The sequence below is a fragment of the Xiphophorus maculatus genome, chromosome 10 (assembly GCF_002775205.1).
Source record: "Xiphophorus maculatus strain JP 163 A chromosome 10, X_maculatus-5.0-male, whole genome shotgun sequence".
NCBI lineage: Eukaryota > Metazoa > Chordata > Actinopteri > Cyprinodontiformes > Poeciliidae > Xiphophorus > Xiphophorus maculatus.
The window spans coordinates 24686336-24705042 of record NC_036452.1 but is presented as its reverse complement, the minus strand read 5'-3'; the positions used below and the strand labels follow the sequence as shown (position 1 = coordinate 24705042).

At 40.0% G+C, this 18707-nt stretch overlaps 1 protein-coding gene across 7 annotated transcripts in view; it reads right to left on the bottom strand.

The window, feature by feature from the left end:
* Window positions 1–18707, bottom strand: part of ryr2 (ryanodine receptor 2) — a 144379-nt gene that overhangs the window by 53889 nt on the left and 71783 nt on the right. For 5 of the 7 annotated variants that reach the window (XM_023340674.1, XM_023340676.1, XM_023340677.1 and 2 more), the window contains 24 exons: window positions 17169–17821; window positions 16076–16276; window positions 15516–15621; window positions 15293–15430; window positions 14690–14817; window positions 13153–13298; window positions 10814–10928; window positions 10576–10708; window positions 9787–9890; window positions 7510–7645; window positions 7239–7425; window positions 6841–6952; window positions 6629–6749; window positions 6281–6450; window positions 4981–5201; window positions 4744–4834; window positions 4309–4449; window positions 2941–3104; window positions 2728–2806; window positions 1737–1826; window positions 1408–1545; window positions 826–903; window positions 582–657; window positions 70–193 (listed from right to left, as the gene is read on the bottom strand). In XM_023340674.1, coding sequence (XP_023196442.1) covers window positions 70–193; window positions 582–657; window positions 826–903; window positions 1408–1545; window positions 1737–1826; window positions 2728–2806; window positions 2941–3104; window positions 4309–4449; window positions 4744–4834; window positions 4981–5201; window positions 6281–6450; window positions 6629–6749; window positions 6841–6952; window positions 7239–7425; window positions 7510–7645; window positions 9787–9890; window positions 10576–10708; window positions 10814–10928; window positions 13153–13298; window positions 14690–14817; window positions 15293–15430; window positions 15516–15621; window positions 16076–16276; window positions 17169–17821 — 3652 coding nt within the window. The remainder of the gene's footprint in view (window positions 1–69; window positions 194–581; window positions 658–825; window positions 904–1407; window positions 1546–1736; window positions 1827–2727; window positions 2807–2940; window positions 3105–4308; window positions 4450–4743; window positions 4835–4980; window positions 5202–6280; window positions 6451–6628; window positions 6750–6840; window positions 6953–7238; window positions 7426–7509; window positions 7646–9786; window positions 9891–10575; window positions 10709–10813; window positions 10929–13152; window positions 13299–14689; window positions 14818–15292; window positions 15431–15515; window positions 15622–16075; window positions 16277–17168; window positions 17822–18707) is intronic. The other 2 variants (XM_023340675.1, XM_023340678.1) reach the window with 1 other exon arrangement.

Below are 18707 nucleotides of genomic sequence, written 5' to 3'. Positions count from 1 at the left end.
CTATATAGATATGGTTATACTTCACTGAGCTTCTAATCAGTTTACAAGGAAGAATGGATGTGCTTCTACCTGGATACGATGTAACCGTTGATCTGGAGAAACTTGAGAATGTCTTGAGCTTTTTCTCGGTCCTTGGATTTCTCTTTGGCAGTCAGAGTGTCATAGGGAACTAGAAGAGGATGTCTTCCTCCACCTGAAGATGTCAATGAGCGAACACACAGAAAACCCTAAACCATTTCATCTAAAGCAGCAAAATAAAAAACACAAAGAGAACTAAGTTTTTATCCAAATTATTCATTGCACCTTCTTGACAGTCTGACAAGATCTGGGGGCAAAAAAACGAGGAGGATGTCTTTCTAAAAACAGCAGAGCTTTACTTTGGGGGAGGCGTTCTCTCACTACCACTCTAAGTAACTGACTCTTATTTGTTTGGCTGTGGTGGAATATAAAAAAAAATCTAAAATGAATATTGCATTGACAGTTATGCATAATATTTAGGAAGGTAAATGAATGTCAGACTAAAATAACAGAAGGCATCATATGAACATCAGGAGGTCTTGCTGTGTTGTGCTGCCTGTTACCTTTAGCTTCTAGCTCCATTTTCTTTTGTCTTGCCCAGATATTATGATAATTTTCAGCAAGCAGCTCAGCCATAGACTGGAAAAACAAAATGATTATCATGTGTGGTTGCTTTACACTGCAAATACCAGTGAATCTTGTAACATTTATTTTTAATTTAAGACACAGGTTTAAGCCCTGTGACTACATGTGATACGTTTACTGTAGCTTTGTACTTTGAGGGTTTATTTAGAAAAACATATTTACCTGCATATCTCTGGACAGTGTAACATTGCTCATGTCAACAGGCCTTGGGCTGAAAGCTGGAGCTCCTTCAAAAGACAGCTGTGAACATTAGGAGCAGAATGTCACAAACCACACTAACTAACCTCACTCTGCAGAATCTTCTGACCACATAACCTTCTGGTCAGAAGTTTCTCTTCATGGGCAATAATGTAATCGTACTGTCAGGCTTTTAATGATTTAAAGTACATCATGGGCCATGTGCAGAAATGATACACAAAAAAACTGTGGCACATTATTTTGCTCACTACTGGGCTTGAACAAAAATGAATGCTGTGTGTAATCCATGCAAACGTTTTTCAGTCGACAATCATCAAATAACATTAAGGTTATTTAACTCAAGCAGGTTTGAACCAAATGGTTTATCATGATTTGATTTTTTTTATTGTTTGAACTAAATAATGGTGCTGAACAGACTTTGACCTTCATTGACTCATACAGTGTTTTTTCTGACCTTTGTGATCATCTACATAATCATCACTCCCATTCACACACTGTCCGGGTTAGCATGTTTTAATGAATGAATGACTTGCTCCACTAGGCTACCTGGCTGGCCATTGATATCCGTCTGGATTTGTTGTGGAGGGTGGCAGTGTCTCCCTCTCTGTTTCTGTCAATGCTCCAGCCCCACGACAGCATCGTCTTCAGAGATTCTCTGACAGACCAGCAGTACGCCTCCTTGTCCTGCAAGGTTACAGGCTAGCTATAGATCACAGCTTAAACTAACCAAATATCAAAAAACTAAAAATACTTGACAAAGTTTTATAACAGCTTAAGGATAAAAGGAATGTGAAACTGAAATGTGATGTTTTTGTACAGTTGCTTTAGATTCACAGTAAAGACATGGTTGGTTTGAGATGGAAAGCGAGCAGCACCTTCTCAGACAGAGCTTTGTATGGCTTCAGAAGGGGATGGGTCTTACTGCTCTCACACAGGTGTTCTTCATATGTCCAGCCAAAGGAAAACTGAAAAACAAGAAGTCATTCTAGAATAGAATATTGGTTTGTTGGTAATATTACTGATGGTAGACAAAATAATAAATAAGTGAATCAAACTTATTGGTATTTTACAACAACTCTCTCTTCATGACCCTGATTTTGTATTTCTCTGTTGCCATGTCTGCAAATACATGAGCTCAGCCAGGCGGTGGACTTGTTGGGGGATTTCTCATCTGTAGCAGAGGATCTGCACAGCTCTGATGATTTAGCATTCTCTATTTACAATCAAATGTACTCAGCCTGAAAGCTCTGACCTTTTCTCTCGGCCACAAAAGTGCACCACCTCTCTTTGGTCTCCTAAAAGCAGTAAACATCTCACTTGTGCTGAGCCCCATCCTGCACCTCAGTGTCAATGCTTTACAAACATACAGCCTTGGTGTTGTGGTGGGGGAGACTCCACCCTGTCTCTGACACCACCACATTCATTCTTGTTCTTGTTGTTGAGAAACAATCTACAACGTTTCTGAAACCAAGGCGACTGAAAACAATGAACCTAAAAGATGAAGACATTGCATGTGTTTCTGTTGGTTCCTGTAAATCAGGACTGAAAACATGTTCCTATTCTGCACTTTTTGATCAAACAATCTGACTAATTAAGTGCTTCCACATTTGTTTCTTTAATGGCTTTAATAACATGTTTTTCTTTTCTTTTATGGTTTGCTATTTTCAGTCTGTCTTTCCTGTATGATACTTTGTATTCCCTTCGGTATAAGTGATGCTGTGTAAATAACATTTTTAATAAAGTGCACAGTTTTGGTATGACAGTGTGTATGAACTGTTAGCTGTTTCAGTGAAAGAAAAAGTATATAGTTCAAATAAATAGATAAAATCTAACTTTAGGGCATATTGAGACTTCTTGTCTTCTCACCTTCTCTATGCACCACCTCTCATGGTTATGCTCGGCATATCTGGTTATAAAATAGTCCAGCTTTTCAGGAACAGTTACACTAAAGAGAAAAACAGGATGTATAAACAACAGTTTGTCAGTCAGCAGACATTCAGCAGAAGTGATGCTACATGTTTCATTTCTGAGAGCACTGTAAATGCAGCAGCACATAGTAGCTGGAGTCTTGTTACATACTTAGTGGTGTCTGCAGGTTGTGGGTTGAAGTTTCCCTCTGAATCCATGGAGGACTGTTTCTCCATCAGGGCCATGTAGTTGGACTCCATGTAGTCTGGAGGAAGAGCGCCAGCCACCGCGCTCAGACACGGCAGTGCCAGCTTAAACAGCTCCTGGTCATAACGCTGCATCGTTAAAACACAGGAACACAGATGTTCTTCAGGTTTGGATTCAGCTCTTCACAGATGCAGTCCATCCCAGGCTGCGGCTACCACTTCATACAGCTTATATAAATGACCTTTAGTGACATTGTTGATGTTTTATTTACAGATGAGGTTTGTCGCTGGGATTCCTTAGTTAGTATGTATATATATATATATATATATATATATATATATATATATATATATATATATATATATATATATATATACAGTTAAAGGAAACCTAGTCAGTTGCTTTGAATCATTGACCTTGAAGCATTTCCTCATCCTAAGCAACCACATGAAGACAATGAGTCAAATTCAAGTTTATTTCTATTGCACATTTAAAACAGTAGCTGACCAAGATCCTGCACAATGTGTAATATCTCCACTAACTCAGACAATTCAAGATACACTCACCGGCCACTTTATTAGGTACACTTGTCCAACTGCTTCTTAATACAAATGTTGAATCAGCCAATCACATGGCAGCAACTGAATGCATTTAGACATGTAGACATGGCCAGGACGATCTGCTGCAGTTCAAACTGAGCTCAAAATGAGGAAGAAAAGTGATTTAAGTGGCATGGTTGTTGCTAGACAGGCTGGATTGCATATTTCAGAAACTGCTGATCTACTGGGATTTTCACACGTAACCATCTATAGGGTTTACAGAGAATGGTCTGAAAAAGAGAAAATACCCAGTGAGCGGATAGAGAACCTTTGGGATGTGGTTGAACAGGAGAATTTCATCATGGATGTGCAGCTGACAAATCCGCAGCAACTGCTCAATGCTATCATGTCAATATGGACCAGACTCTCTGAGGAATGTTTCCAGTACCTTGTTGAATCTATGCCACGAAGGGGTAAGGCAGTTCTGAAGGCAAAAGGGAACCAACCTGGTAGCAAGGTGTACCTAATAAAGTGGCCGGTGAGTGTAAACTAGAGTAAATGAGCAGCCATCTGTTCCACCTGGCTAGAGGAACCTCTGGTAATGGAGAAGTTTTTGGAAAGAAGAAGGAGCACACATTGTTACTGAGAGCAGCTAAACACAGAATCATTTCCTTTGAAGCAAAATACACAGCTACTCTACAAAACAGTTCTTATCACTTAATACAATCAGAACAAACTACAAAACAGCTGCTTTGGTGAGGCAACAAGAACAAAAGGAAATGTCAGGCCTCACCTTGCAGGACAGAGCATCAAATATTCCCCAGAACAGTTTCCTGGAGAGGTGAAGCTCTTCATCTGAAGCCACTCCAAAGCTGCCCCAGCCTCCGGACAGGCAGTAATACTTCCAGCAGCGCTCATAGTGATTGGTCAGCAGCTGGAAAAGTAACGCGCTTCATTAGCGAACAGCACACCTTCACCCTATCCTTGAATGCAACTTCAATAACCTGGTGGTGTTTGTTTTAAACAAAGAGGCAATGAGGTGGACCTGAATTTTCTGCCAAAGTGGCTTAACTATGGAAACTATAGAAAATCAAATATACTTCGTCTTTTCTTCTAACCATATGACATCATAGTAGTAAAACTACATTAATGTCATAAACAGTGGTTTATTCCATCTCCATATTTCTTCTGGGGATGGAGTAAGGATGAGAAAAGAGAGGCTTGTCACCTTCAGAGGCATCTTGGTGTGTTCATTCAGCAGGGGAACGTCGAACACCAGCCTCCTCAGCAGGTGCTGCATCATTGAAGGCCTCAGCTTACTGCATTACATCAGGGAGACACACAGAAAGTGGCCATTTATTCTCACACTTGCACGTTTTTAGGAAATGTCTCTTTAAAACCTGACAAACGTAAGAAATATGGCTTCAACTATAGAGCCAGTGTAAGACTGAACTTATTAGCTTACCCACAAACAGCCAGCAGACACTCCTCTATAGCGTCCCTCTGAGCTTTGGTAAGGCAGCAGCCTTTGGACAGCCGGTACACCGTGTGGAGGAGGGAGTCGATCAGAGAGGCAAACGGCTCGGTCCCCGCAAACAGAGGAGCACATTTGGTCAGGAGGGGCAGCACCGCTGTGCACAGGTACCTGTTGAGGGCCAGGGCCATATCTGTGGCACTGAGGGCAGCCTGTCACAGGAGGACAGTGCCAACACAGTCAGTGGTGCAACATTAAAAAAAAAAAAAAGTCTACATCAACTGTACATCTGACGACCAAATGCACCATTATTCAAAGTTAATATCAAATATTTCAACAATTTATTTCAACTGTAAAAAACAACAACTAAAATCTTATGGAGGCTGCAGCACTGCAGTGTCAATGAGTTTTTTTACTTAGTATTTGGGTTAGGATTCTTTTCTACTCAAAGCTGATTCATCCAAAGCAAACAGAAGGCAGTCAGACTTCATCTCATGGTTGTTCAAAACATTCCAACACCTTAACAGTCAGTCTGAGAAAATACCTCCTTTCTACACTGAATAAAATGTGATGGCTGAAACTTCCTTTCAGCCATCACTGAAAGATGAGAGGTGAAACATCATTAAAAAGTTAGAAGGAAACATTCAGTTTTCTGTTTAACTGCATAGACTTTGATCTTTAAGCCCACCATCTGCATCTGCTATCTGCAAAGGAACTCCAAATTATTTGTGGAAAATTTGCCTATTTGTGGATTTGTAAGAAAATGCAGCTTGGGCAGCTGGAATAGCTGTGCACAATGGCACTTGACATGCTGTTGGCAGCCAACCAATGAGCAGCATTCATTTTCCTCAGCACTGACTAGAAAGCAGAGACAAGAAAAACTATGGATACTAGCTTCTACTGTAGAGGTGAAACTGTTTCTGCTGCGTATATTAATGAAAATGAATGTTTATCAGTGTATATTAAGGTATATTTGGATTGTTAAGATTTTCAGTTAAAAATGTTTTTGAGTCGGTCCCACATATTCATGTGCAGATGTGGTCTAACAACTTTATTGCTTACATCATTTATGTACAGTAAAAAACAGTTTAGGACCCAGCACTCACCCTTGTGATGCTTCACAGGTCACCTCCAGTAAATCAGAACTCAATATTTATTTGTTCATATTGATGTCTTTGATTCAGGTAACTTTTTATTAAAGAAGTCCCTCTTACAGCATATTACTCCAATGTATGTAAAGGTAATAGGTTGACCAGCATCAGAGGGGAGGTTGGAGGGAGAGCTGACTTACAGTGTCCAGAGAGGCAGCAGCTCTGAGATCTGGCAGGAATCCAACCTCAAGAAGGTGGAGGAGGAAATTCTGGTCTTCTATACCATAGACCCGGTCCAGGAAAAGGACCATGGCTGCTTTATGGTCTGGACAGAAACCTGCTGACATGTCTGGCTCCACAACTATCCCATCTGAGAGAGCACAGGAACACAAAAGGTCATGTCTAAAAACATTTTGAAATACTTTAAAAACATGCTTCAAATGTGAGCTCAATAATACAGAGCAACCACAGGCCAAGTAGAGTTTGCTCATCTTCATTTATGCTAGTTATGGTTCCTGCTGTCTGATATGAGCTGAGGCTGGATCTACCTTTAGCCAGGTTGGGCATGGAGAAGGGGATGCTGATGACTCCCACCAGGTCGTCGATGGGAATCAGGGACCTTAAAATGGCTCTGATGCGGAGAGCTTCACCTTTACCAGCATGGATCAGCTGATATAAAACAGGCAGTAGGTTAAAGAAATGAAATCATCTGGGTTTTAGTCTGACATGTTTAATATTCTGTCATGTTTAAAGCACTCACATGCATCTCTGGAGCACAGCGACCCAGCAGATCAATAAGTGCAGAGTAGAAGGTCATAATGGCATTGCCCATGTGGATGGTATCATCCTCCTCTTCATCCAGCATGTCACTGCTGCACAGCAGTATCACACCATTTACTCTTCATCTCAGTAGTAGCTTAATGATACTTTGATTTATAGCAATAACATAACAGGTGTTATGCAAGCATGAGGACACCTCTAGACACAAACAGGTAAAAAGTAAAAGTTTTTCTGTTTGAATCCAGTTGTGTCATTTTCATTAGATTTCATGTTAAAGCACGTTGGTGTAACTACCAGAGAGAAGGTGCATGTTGCATTAACGCCCAACAGCTTTCTGTGATGATTATTAACACAAGACATGAATGCATATTGTCTTACAGTGTTCTGCTGCTCTCAGACACCGGAGACGGCCCGTCTCTGCAAGGATCCTGAGAGATTCTGATGGCTTCCTCCATTGCTGCAAGCAAGCCATCACCGCCTTCACCTCGAAGAGCGGGGCCAAAACATTCAGGCCGGCGAATAAGAAGCCTCACCACAACGTTGGCGTTCTCTTCCACGCTCTCCCCTGCACACGTCACAAGCACAGAGTTACAAAGAACTTATCAATGACAAATAAAGCTGCCTGTAATGAAAATGTTTCCGCCTTCACCATTGCAGAAGACAGCAAAACGCAGAAAGTCCAGGTAGCGCTCCCCCTCCACTGGGTTCCAGCCGATGTCTGGGTATCCCTTATGCAACAGCATTACACAGCTCTGCAGCCCACAGCCAGCCAGATACTGCACCACCTGCAGGGCAATCACACACTGCTCAGCTATACAGTCAATAAAGCTGAGCACATAACTAATAGAACCTGAAATAAACTGGCATCAGGGACGAGAATATTCCAAACGCTAATAATAATATAACTTTTAAAACCAAAAGCAATTGAGAAATTCTGTGCATGCAAAAGTGTGTACACAAGGTTAGGTCTCAAAATATGCTACTATTCACTGACAATACAGAGGAAAAAATGGCTACATGACATTTTTCATGTTCATATTCTATCTGAATTGTTCTGCCCCTTAGTGTGAAGTAGAAAAACAATGAAAATATCGTTTTATGTAAGGTTTGAAACTACAACTTTTTAAGTGTCACCATCAATTTTGTTTCATTGCAGTTCAAGTATAAAGTGTTAACATTAAAGTCATTAACACAGCTGCATAGTGAAAGAAAATGCATCCATGCAGCAATGAAACAACATCTTCTAAAATCCCATGATAGGTATTTTCTTGACCTACATAAAAAGAACCACAGACGTCACTTAGCTGTTCAACTCAGCTCTCTTGAAAGAGGAGAAGACACAGTAACCCTGGCATTTCTGCCAGCCTGGCCTCCGCCAGCTGTTCAGTTCACCATGCGTTCTGACACTCTGCTGCAGAGCTTGTTTTTTTATTAGGAGGAAAGGAGTGAATAGAATGTGGGAGAGTGATCTTAACATAAGGGGGGGGCTATCCTGATAACAAGGAAGGGGGAACACAGAATTAAATTCTACACACAGAGAGTTTTACAACTAAGGAGTATCTCAGGAAGATCTCCTAAAGAAGATTAAGACACCACCTGCAAAAACATGCTTGAGGTTAAAGAAAGCTTAGTTATGTCTAACACACAGTTTAACAAATTCCTCCTGTCTGGAGTGAGAACACTAGACCTTTAAATGAAAAACAACTAGTAATATAAAACTACTAACGTAAGAAAGATAACAAACATGATAATTTTGACATCCCACCACAGATGACAGGAGTGTCTCTGGTGTCTTTTACCACATTGCTATTCCAATTCCAGTACAAAAATGGCTATAAAACTTCCACATTTTTTCAAAGATTCATTCTTGATGATGATAGTTGTGAGCCAGGATCTACTGGGCTGAAGTAGTTCTGAAGAACCTCTGACTGAAGATCAGTGCCGACTGCTCCACTAGTTTTCTACTGAAAAACTAGTGGAACTCCACTACTAGTGGAGTAGTTTTCTACTGAAAACTAGTAGAAAACTACTAGTAGAAAAAGTGGAATAGAATAGTAATAGCTAGTTTTTCAAAGCAGCTGCTCAGCTAGTGGAGTTATTAGTGGACTAATAACTCCACTAATTAGTGGAGTTATTAAAAACAACATAATAGTTTTCCACTCCACTAGTGGAGTGGAAAACTATTATGTTGCTGCCATTTCTTTATCTGCTCTGGATTCATGAATCACTTTGCAATAATTACATAAATTAACTCTCTTTGCTCCTTTATCATCTTTTATTTATTTATTGCATAATTTTAGCTGCTTTGGTACAAATGGTGTCAAATTTGTCCAGGACATATTTTTTCTGTCAAACTCAGTTTAAGCTAAAATTAGAGCCATCTATTTATTGGAAGCTGCCTTTGTGCATTTGACCTGGATTCAGAATACATTTATTTAAATACACTATTGAAAACTGGTTTCAGGTTTTATTATGTTTTATTCCTTCCTGTTAAAATACCTTTAAAATTTTACTTTTCCTTATTTTCTACAAATTGAAGATATTTGTCCTGTTTTACAAATCAACTAGTCACAGAAAAAATATCATCTGTTTATTTTTCTTGAGAAACTGTAGTTGCTAAAAACTGACTGAAAAGGTTAAAGTGCATTGTGGCAGGTAAATATATTTATATTCCAAACGGTTGATGATGCCTCAGTAGATTTCTGGTTTCTGTTACTGAATGAATCTCATTTTATTCCAGTGGGAGCGCCCAGTGGTGGACTGACAGGGCTTTGGGAAAGCTGTAGGATTTTTAGTTGGGAGATAAATTTGGTTAAAGTAAAATCAGTTTTACTTGAATCGGTTAGGGACAGGTAGTTCACAGCCATGACATATTGGACTTATTGTAGATGGAGGATGCTTATATGAGTGCATTTGTAAAAATCACCTTTTCCAGCTCTGGTTCTCTTAGAGCCAGAGCCAGTTCATTGTTATCCATGACTGATGCTGCAGCCACGTCCAGAGGAGTGGATCCACGCATGGAAGGAGAGGCTGAGAGAAGAGAGGAAAGATGGGGAACAGAAGAACGGAGAGCAGGATAACCATCAGATAAAGAAAGAACACGTTTACATTTTGTTTTTAACATTTTCCTTCTGAACATGTCAGAGCTGAAATGTATTGTAGCAGTCATTGGCCTCACCATGCTTCCCCATGACCCTTGATCTGCAGTGATCTTTTAAGCAAACTTGTTTCGCCTTTCATGTAAAGGTACAAAAATCTATCTGATTTAGTTAAGCCATTTGGTAGATGATGTTCTATGACCATTTTATCCTAAATAATTTTCTCCTGTGTTGTTCTTAGCCAGAGAATGTTTTATTGTAGTTTTTTTCCTTTTAGGTAAGTTTGTTTTCTTGCTTCTAGATAGAAGGAGAAGTTTTGTTAAATGGGCGGGGCAAAGTCTTCCCTCCAAAACTTCATACCGTTGCAGTTTTGGTTGCTATTGGTCTATTTGTACTTACCAGTGAAATTACTGAAAACTAAAGTCCATCTATCAATTTTCTTACACCTTATCCCTAGTGGGATCATGAGGGGTGCTGGTGTTTATCTCCAGTGGTTAATGGGCAACAGGGGGGTCACCCTGGACAGGTCACCAGTCCATCGCAGGAAAGCCTAAAGTAACTTTCTATAGTCCATTTACAGTTACCTGTTAGCTAACCTGATTAACTCTTCTACTTACCAAGGCCTACGCTGCTGTTCTCCAGCAGGTAGCTCAGATGGTCAAACATGGCCTTCTGGTTCTGGCGACTGATTCGGCAGAAGTAGCACAGAAACCGACAACAGTTGGCCACCATTTTAGGGAAGGTGATTTCCTGTAAACATATTTAACCACAAACAAAAGTGTGTGTATAAAAAAACACTTCCTAGTTATGAATATGTACATTTATTTGCTTATTGAGGCTTTGCAGCCTGCCTACCTTGGAGTCTCCTCCACTGAGAACGTTAACCATGACCTCCATGACCGTCTCATGCATGCCCAGAGCCCTCATCAGGTTGGGATGCTGGTAGAACACCTTGTTGTTCATGATATCACTGCAGAGAAAGGAAACCTCTTCAATGCCAAACTTCTCATAGTTCTGGACACTGAGTAAGCACTTTCTTTAAAATTCATTCTTGCCTCTGCACAGCAACTGTCTTTTTTGCTTTTATTTTTAAAGCTTTAATTAATCTGGCCAATGAGACTGACATAAAGATGTCTTTCCCTTTAGTGAGCTGGAAAGGCAGCAGCATGTCTTAGTGGAATAACTGGACAGAACAAAGAATACCAAAGGCAATTTTGCATTTTAGGAGTGACCTGATATTATACTGGGCTGATATTATACTGGGCAAAAACTGTGTTAAATTTGTTCTAATTCTCCTTAGCTGTGCTGGGTCCTTGCTGTGAATGAGTTCTATTTATAGTTGGCTTTATGTTTAGGCGGGTTGTCCTGAAGCTCCTCTCCAGTCTCAAGTCTTTTTCAAACAGGTTTTCTTCCAACATTGTCCTGTATTCGTCTCCATCCATCTTCCCATCAACTCTCACCCTGTCCCTGCTGAAGAGAAGCAACCCAGAGCATGATGCTGCCACCACCATATTTGTCAGTGGGAATAGTTTGTTCAGAGTGATGTTCAGTGTTAGTTCTCCATGTTTTGCACTTTGATCAGAAAGTTTCATTTTGTTCTGGTCTGACCAAAGCTCCTTCTTCAACACATTCTCACTCCCAACTCGTCATATATTTACGCATGGGACGGTCCGTCCTCGTCGCATATTGACGCGCAGGGTACCCCTTTTGCGTCAATATGTGACGCGAGGTGTTTTACCCTATGCCTTACCGTAATTTTTGCCCTAAACCTAACCAAATCGTCGGGTTTTGAAGTGTCGGCAGCGGTTGCGAGAACCCTTCGCTTCAATAGTCCACGTAAAACATGTGACCTACCCAAATCGTCAACATGTGACGCTGAAGGACCCTACCCAAGTCGTCACATATTGATGCAAAGGGGGTACCCTTCACGTCAATATGTGATGCATGGTCAGAAATCGTCCCAACACACGTTTGCTGTGTCCAACATGGCTTCTGGAAAACTGCAAACAGGATTTTTATGGTTTTCTATTAACAACGACTTTCTTCTTACCACTCTTCCATAAAACCACATTAGTGAAGATGACTAATAGTTTTCCTGTGGACAGATTGGATGTTTATCTCTGCATCTGGTCCAGACTCACCATGAGCCTCTTGGCTGCATCTCTGATCAGTACTCTCCTTGTTCAGACTGGAAGTTTAACTGGTTTAGCCTCGTCTTGTAGGTTTAAAGTTGTGTCGGACTCTTTCCTTTTCCAGATGCTGGATTGAACAGAACTCTGTGAGATGTCTAAAGCTTGGTAAATCTTTTTCTAGCCTAAACCTGCTTTAAACCCCTTCACAGTTTTCTCCTGACCTGTCTGCTGTGTTCCTTGGACTTCATGATACCGTTTGCTCTCTAATATTCTCTGAACCTCTGAGGCGTCACAGAGCAGCTGGATTTGTTCAGAAATTAGATTACATACAGGTGGTATATGTTTAGTCATTAACAGTCATGAGGCAACTTCTGAAGGAAATTGGTTGTGCTGAATATTTTCACATACCACACCTTTCAGTTTTTATTTCTAAAAAATTTTTTAAATTATGTCTAATTTTCTAACTACTTTTGAAAATGAAAATGCTTGCATTATATTTTCATTGCACAGTTCCAGAGTCAATACTGCACTTCAAGCTGTTGGTCTGTTTCTACCAGTTTGGCAGATAAGACAGAGAATTATACCTTTATCAGTCCTTTGCAAAACACTTCAAACTCAGTCAGATTCAATGGAGTGTCTGAAAATCAGTTTTCAAATTATGTTGTGGATTTCAAGTTGGATTTAGGTGTGGGCTTTGACATGAATATGCTTTGATCTCATAAATTGCATCATTGTATTTGTATTTGTAGAGTTATCACGCAGCTGGAAGATGATTTTCCACTACACTCTCTAGTCAACATAGATGCTTTTCTTCCAGGAATGTTTTCAATTTAACTCCAAACATTTCCCCATTGACTCTGGTCAGCAGGGCCGGCCCAAGGCACAAGCAAACTAAGCAGCCGTATAGGGCCCCACGGAGGCTTGGGCTGGCCCTGCTGGTCAGCTTCCTTGCATCTGCTAAATAAATGTTCTGCTAATAATGCTGTCAACATGTTTCCCAGGGGCAAAGTCTCAAAGTCATTCCAGGTCAAAGTTCAGAGTCTGACAGCAACATGGCCTCACCCAAGCCCTCTGATCATCAGCTTCTCCTCCTCTCTGCCCATCCGGACGCTCAGCAGAGAGCGGATCTGACCCAGGGCAGCTAGCAGGTTGATGGTGTCCTCTATGGATACGGAGTTGATAGTGTAGGCTTTAGGAAGAGCTCGAACCTGAACAGTCACACAGACACAGTGCGCACATGTAACAGATGTGCAGACCACACACACATCACATCCACATAGACATGAATACGTGGAATCCTCTTTGAACACTGAGTCCTATGTTACGTCGCCGCCATCTTGGATGTGGCAGTAGAGTGATCCATAATTCATATGCTGCGTAGGTTTGTTTCAACTGTTTTACAGAACAAACTGGATGCACTGGCATTACCTTTCACATGTAAGAATGAAAAAACATTTTTACAAGTGTCCATAATAACATCATTTTAACAGCAGAATTAATCAGTTTTATTTTAAGAAAACGTTTGCTCCTACACAAACAATTCTTTGTGTTGATATATGCTTGCATAATTTTTTTCCTTCAGTTTTTATGGATTTTAAGTGAAATATCTCAATCTTAAGTATTAGGGTACCAAGACAGTTTATGTAATGAAATAAAAACAATTTACAGTAAAATACTTAAAAATTAAAAGGAAATAATGTTTTTGTCTTCAAAAACATTATTATATATGAAATTTGTCATTTCATATATTGAAATGACAAATTTCAAAATATGAATGGGAGATTGCATTTGATACAGTCACTTGTATCAAATGTAAACATGGTGCTCTTTATTCAGAAACCCCCAAAACAATTAAATAATCACATCAAAAAGTTAGAATCATTGTCTTTAGTGCTTACTTTGATTTCCACATATGTTAGTGTGTGTGAGAGAATGTGTCAGTGTCAGGCATCAACTTAAAATATTTTGTAGAACGCCGCTTTATGAAGTTCGGTCCATTTACCTGCATTAGCTTTCTGGCAGATCTACAACATTCAATATGGAGGACGCTGTGACGTATCGCAGTAACTGACCAGCTCAATGAGGCGTCTTCATTTTCATGTAACTGGCACATTGGTTGCAAAGGATACACTACAACCAGTTGCTGTTTATTGACCAGCTATCATATTTATAAACTCAATTTATCTTAGTTTTTACCTTAGTTATCATTGATGTGTAAGAATTAGCAGCATTAAGTAAGCTGTAAGGCAACAATATTTATGGACAACATTATATGCACAAGACAATTCAAAGGGCTTTGCAGAAAGGTCAAAAATATTTTTAAAAGAGCTTAAAAACAAACAAATTAAACAAGTTAAAACAAAGGAAATATAAGGGAAAACTTAACTACTTAAGTTAAAAAAATAAATAAAAAGCTGTGGTTTTCTTATGTTTCTAAATGACTGCTGTGTTAAAACTGCTGTTTCTCCAGAAATACTTGAAGTTTCATTTATAGATATTGGCATAGACATAATGCTTCCTTATTGCTAACATGTACCTCGTCAGGACTTTTTCTAACTTTCTACCAGTATTTAGTAAAAGAAGACTGACACAGACACACCTGTCCTCCAATGCCATCATACTGGCGGTGCAGAAGGACAAACATGGCTCTCACTAGCTCTGGATCCTCTATAACCGACTCCTGAGCCCAGCGGACCATCGTATCAGAGATAAGCTGCTGTAAGGTACCTGTGGAAAGAGAAAAAATGGAACTGAACAGAAGTAAATGAGGCTGATGGCAAAACATAATGTCAAACTTTTATACTTTTGTATATGCTGTATTTCCAACTTTACAAAGATGTACTAACGGTACGCACCAACAGGTAAGATGAAACCGAATTAATAATTCTTGTATGTTAACCTGTGAGCTATGGTGCTTGCATGGTTTTGTCAAAATTAAGTTCATTTCAAAAGCGTAAATCTCCTTAGTGATGATATAAACCATGAGGAAGAAAAAGTGTTGATCAGAGAGGACCAAAACTGAACTGTTTGCCTTCCAAGCAAATCCCTGCATGTGGTGGAAAAGCCGAATACAGGGTTGAGGTTTTCGGGCGCACCCTAAAATACCAACCCTGTGGTCAAATACGGAGGTGGCCACATCATGCCATGGCGGGAACACTGTACCAGGCTCTGTATTTACTGATCTGTCTACATTAGACCTTACTGGGCTTCCTGTCCTTTTTTTCCTTGGGCAGGCTGCCCATCTTCTTCTTCAGGTAGGACACCTTCTCCACCAGCGACATGAGACGACCTCGAATGGTGAAGTCACTGTCCCCATCTATTCCTCTCTCTTCGTCCAGCTCTACACAGGATCCACACAATCCAACCATTAGTTCCAGTTCATTAGGATGAAAATGTTTTGTTTGTTAGGAGGGTGTGAGACAGACCACAGTGTCTCATCAGATCTTCATGGAAGTCCAGTAGCTGCTCCCGTATATATTCCGGACAGGGACATTCCTGCTTGTCATCCTTGAAGTTCAGCAGCATGTTGATCTTGGAAAATAATACAAAAGTATGATAACTGTTCTCATAAACATAAACCAGTTTATGGTACTTTACATTCATTCAATATGAAACAAAATGAAGGTTTGGATTTCTGTGCTTGGAAAATGTTACTCAGATCTTAATCAAAATCTGTCCAGACATCCTGTCTGTTTTTTAAGTTTCGCTTTGGACTTGGCTTCTTTTAAACTAAGTATTATTTCGAGTTCGGAGCATGCCACCAGCAGATTGTCAGAAAAGTTAGTCTGAAGGTTGAAACTAACAATTCTTTGAAATGAAGGATGACGTCTCTTTTCAGGCTGGAATTCTTTCCTCAATCTTCATTGGACAAATTTCAAGTGATGTTGATGAGGCCTACTAGTTTTTCTAGGATCATTTTCAGATTTCCCTCTTCTCCAACTTTAAGACCACAATGCGTGACATGTTGCCATGGTGATTTTCCTACCTGTTCTTGTGGGGGAGATCTGAACTCTTTGGTTTTCTTGGCAGTGAGTGCAGCAGACATGTTCAGAGCCAGCATCACTTCATTGTAGCGAAAGCGCTGGTTGTCTTGGAGACAAGCAACAAAGTCGTCGGAGAAGGCCACCACCGCCTCGATACGATGGCGCACCTGGCAGTCACACAGGTACTGCAACACATGGCACATCTACACACAAAGGCACCCGCCCGCACACGCACACACACCCACCCAAATGGACAACAGTCAGTACCATCTACAGACATTCTATGTTTGAAAGTGATTTTATAGTCCAAGGCTCACTGCCCCGCGTATTTTAGGTGCTTTCCTGCTTCAGTGAGCCTGGAAAAAACAGACACCTGCTCTACACTTTGCTGTTAATCACACAGAGTTGCAAAGGAAGTTCCTGTAATCTGGTTCTTTCACTCATCACCAGTTTGGAACTTTCATTTCATAGTTACCACCAGAAGATGGATGATTACAAAACTCTGGGAATCTGTTCCAGCGGCTTAACCACTGAAAGAAGTCACTATGTTTATTGTGTGTATTTTGAAGTACAGTGGATGAAACAAAGTATAATGAGTCATATAGGTGCATAAATAAATGAATAAATTAAATTGATTATTATTGTATCCTTCGCATGATCATGAAGCATATACCAGCTGTACAGAGACTACGCAGCAGTAAACATGATATAATGAGCTTTTATGTTCTTTATGTTTAATGCTAGTGCTAAAAATGTTACACCCAACTTTAATATTTCATACTTTTATGTTCTTAATAGAGAATTTGGTAACAAGAGGAACTTGATCAAAAAAATTAAAAAGTTGCTCTTGTTGAAAACGCTGAAATAAATGTTTTAAACTAATTTTTCATAGCCTGAATTTTTTTTTTTTGTAATACAGGAAGGATCTGAAAGAATAAGCTCAATGTGCAAGTAGAAACAGAAATGCTGTAAGTAATCGTTATAATTCTTTTCAACAAGATCATCTTGGTCTTTTTTTGTTTTTTTTTGTTGCACATATGTTAGGTATAACCACTCGCTCAGCAGCACTGAACAGGACAAACTGACTGTGGTCACCTGCAGTTTAACGGGCTCTGGCAGCTTCATCTGCAGCAGCCCCTCCTTTGGCAGGTTCCTCCCTCCATCCTCTCCTCTTCCGGCTGTTTCCACGTTCTTCAGCATCTCCAGTTCTCTGGGAAGCTCTTCCTGCTCGTCTCTTGGTTCAGAGAACACAGATGGTTCAATGAGTTGGAGAATGTTCTTCAGATCTCCATTTTGGAAAATTCCCATGATGAGCATGGTGTAGACCAGCTTGATAAGAGGGACGAATAGCAACTCTGTGCTTCCCCCTACTGGATCCCGAACATGCATGCTTCCCTCCCGCACTGCCTCTGTCAGCATCTCGATAGTTTTCACTTTTAAAATATCTAAAGGGAACTCGGGGCTGTACTGGAAACAACTTCCTGGTCCACTGTTTCCGTTGTCATGGCATGAGGACTCAGTCACACATATAAAGCTTGGACAGGAGAAGTGCATTCGGGGTCTCAGGGATGTGCTGAGTCCGATGCCTGGCAGGCCATGCTTCTTCAGGTCGTCTGGAAACAGTGTGATGCTTTTTGTTTCATGTGTCATGGGCACAATGTACTCATTATTCATCATAAGCCGAGCTGTTGCATAGCTCCTCAGGTGGATGTCGATGAGGAGGTCATAGTAGCCTGCACGAAGCAAACCTGCAGAGAAACGGACCAGATTCTGTTCACCTCAATTATCACCATTACACACTGTCATCAAAATAACAGGTCATGCTTTTAGTGATTCACTGATTTAGAAACCAATCAGGACAGGTCTAAGGACCTTTTCTTGTTTTAATTTCTGATTGTGTCGGAAGAATCTCCCTGAAACAAGCAACAAAGATATTGTCTGAATTCACAGTTGCACACAAACGTCTTCAGACACAATCATGACTACCACTGAAAATGTTATGGCAGACATTATTCCAAAATTGATTATCTGTGTGGATGGTAAGATCTTTTTCCCATTTAGTGATCGGAATTTGAGGTGCATTATTGGTTGAAGATATTAGTTTGTATAGTTTTGAGAGTGTTTTTGGAGACTTTGCGATTTTATTGATGCTATTGAGTAGGTTTGATTGCCCTAGGTGAAAGTTATTGATGTCTATTTTTGATTTGATGGCTTGCTTTAATTGATTATATTGAAGAAACTGTTTCCTGTCAATGTTGTATTTATTAATGAGCTGTTGCAATGTTAGGAAGTTATGACCATCAAAGATGTGGTGGAGGTATGTGATGCCTTTTTCCTTCCATTTAGTTCCAGACGGGTGATTTATTTGCAGTGAAATCTGGATTATTTCATATGGGCATTTGAGTTGTGGATGAGAATATGGAGTTTTTTATTTTATTGATTTTCATTTTCAATAAAATGAAAATGAAAATCATTCATTTTAATTTTCATGAAAATGAAAACCACACCAACCACACCAAAATAGTTGATACAATATAAAATAATCCATAGGACACACCTCACACAGCACAGGATGCACGTCATGGGATTTACAGAATCAGACATTTGCACACACTGTACACTTAAGGCAACTGA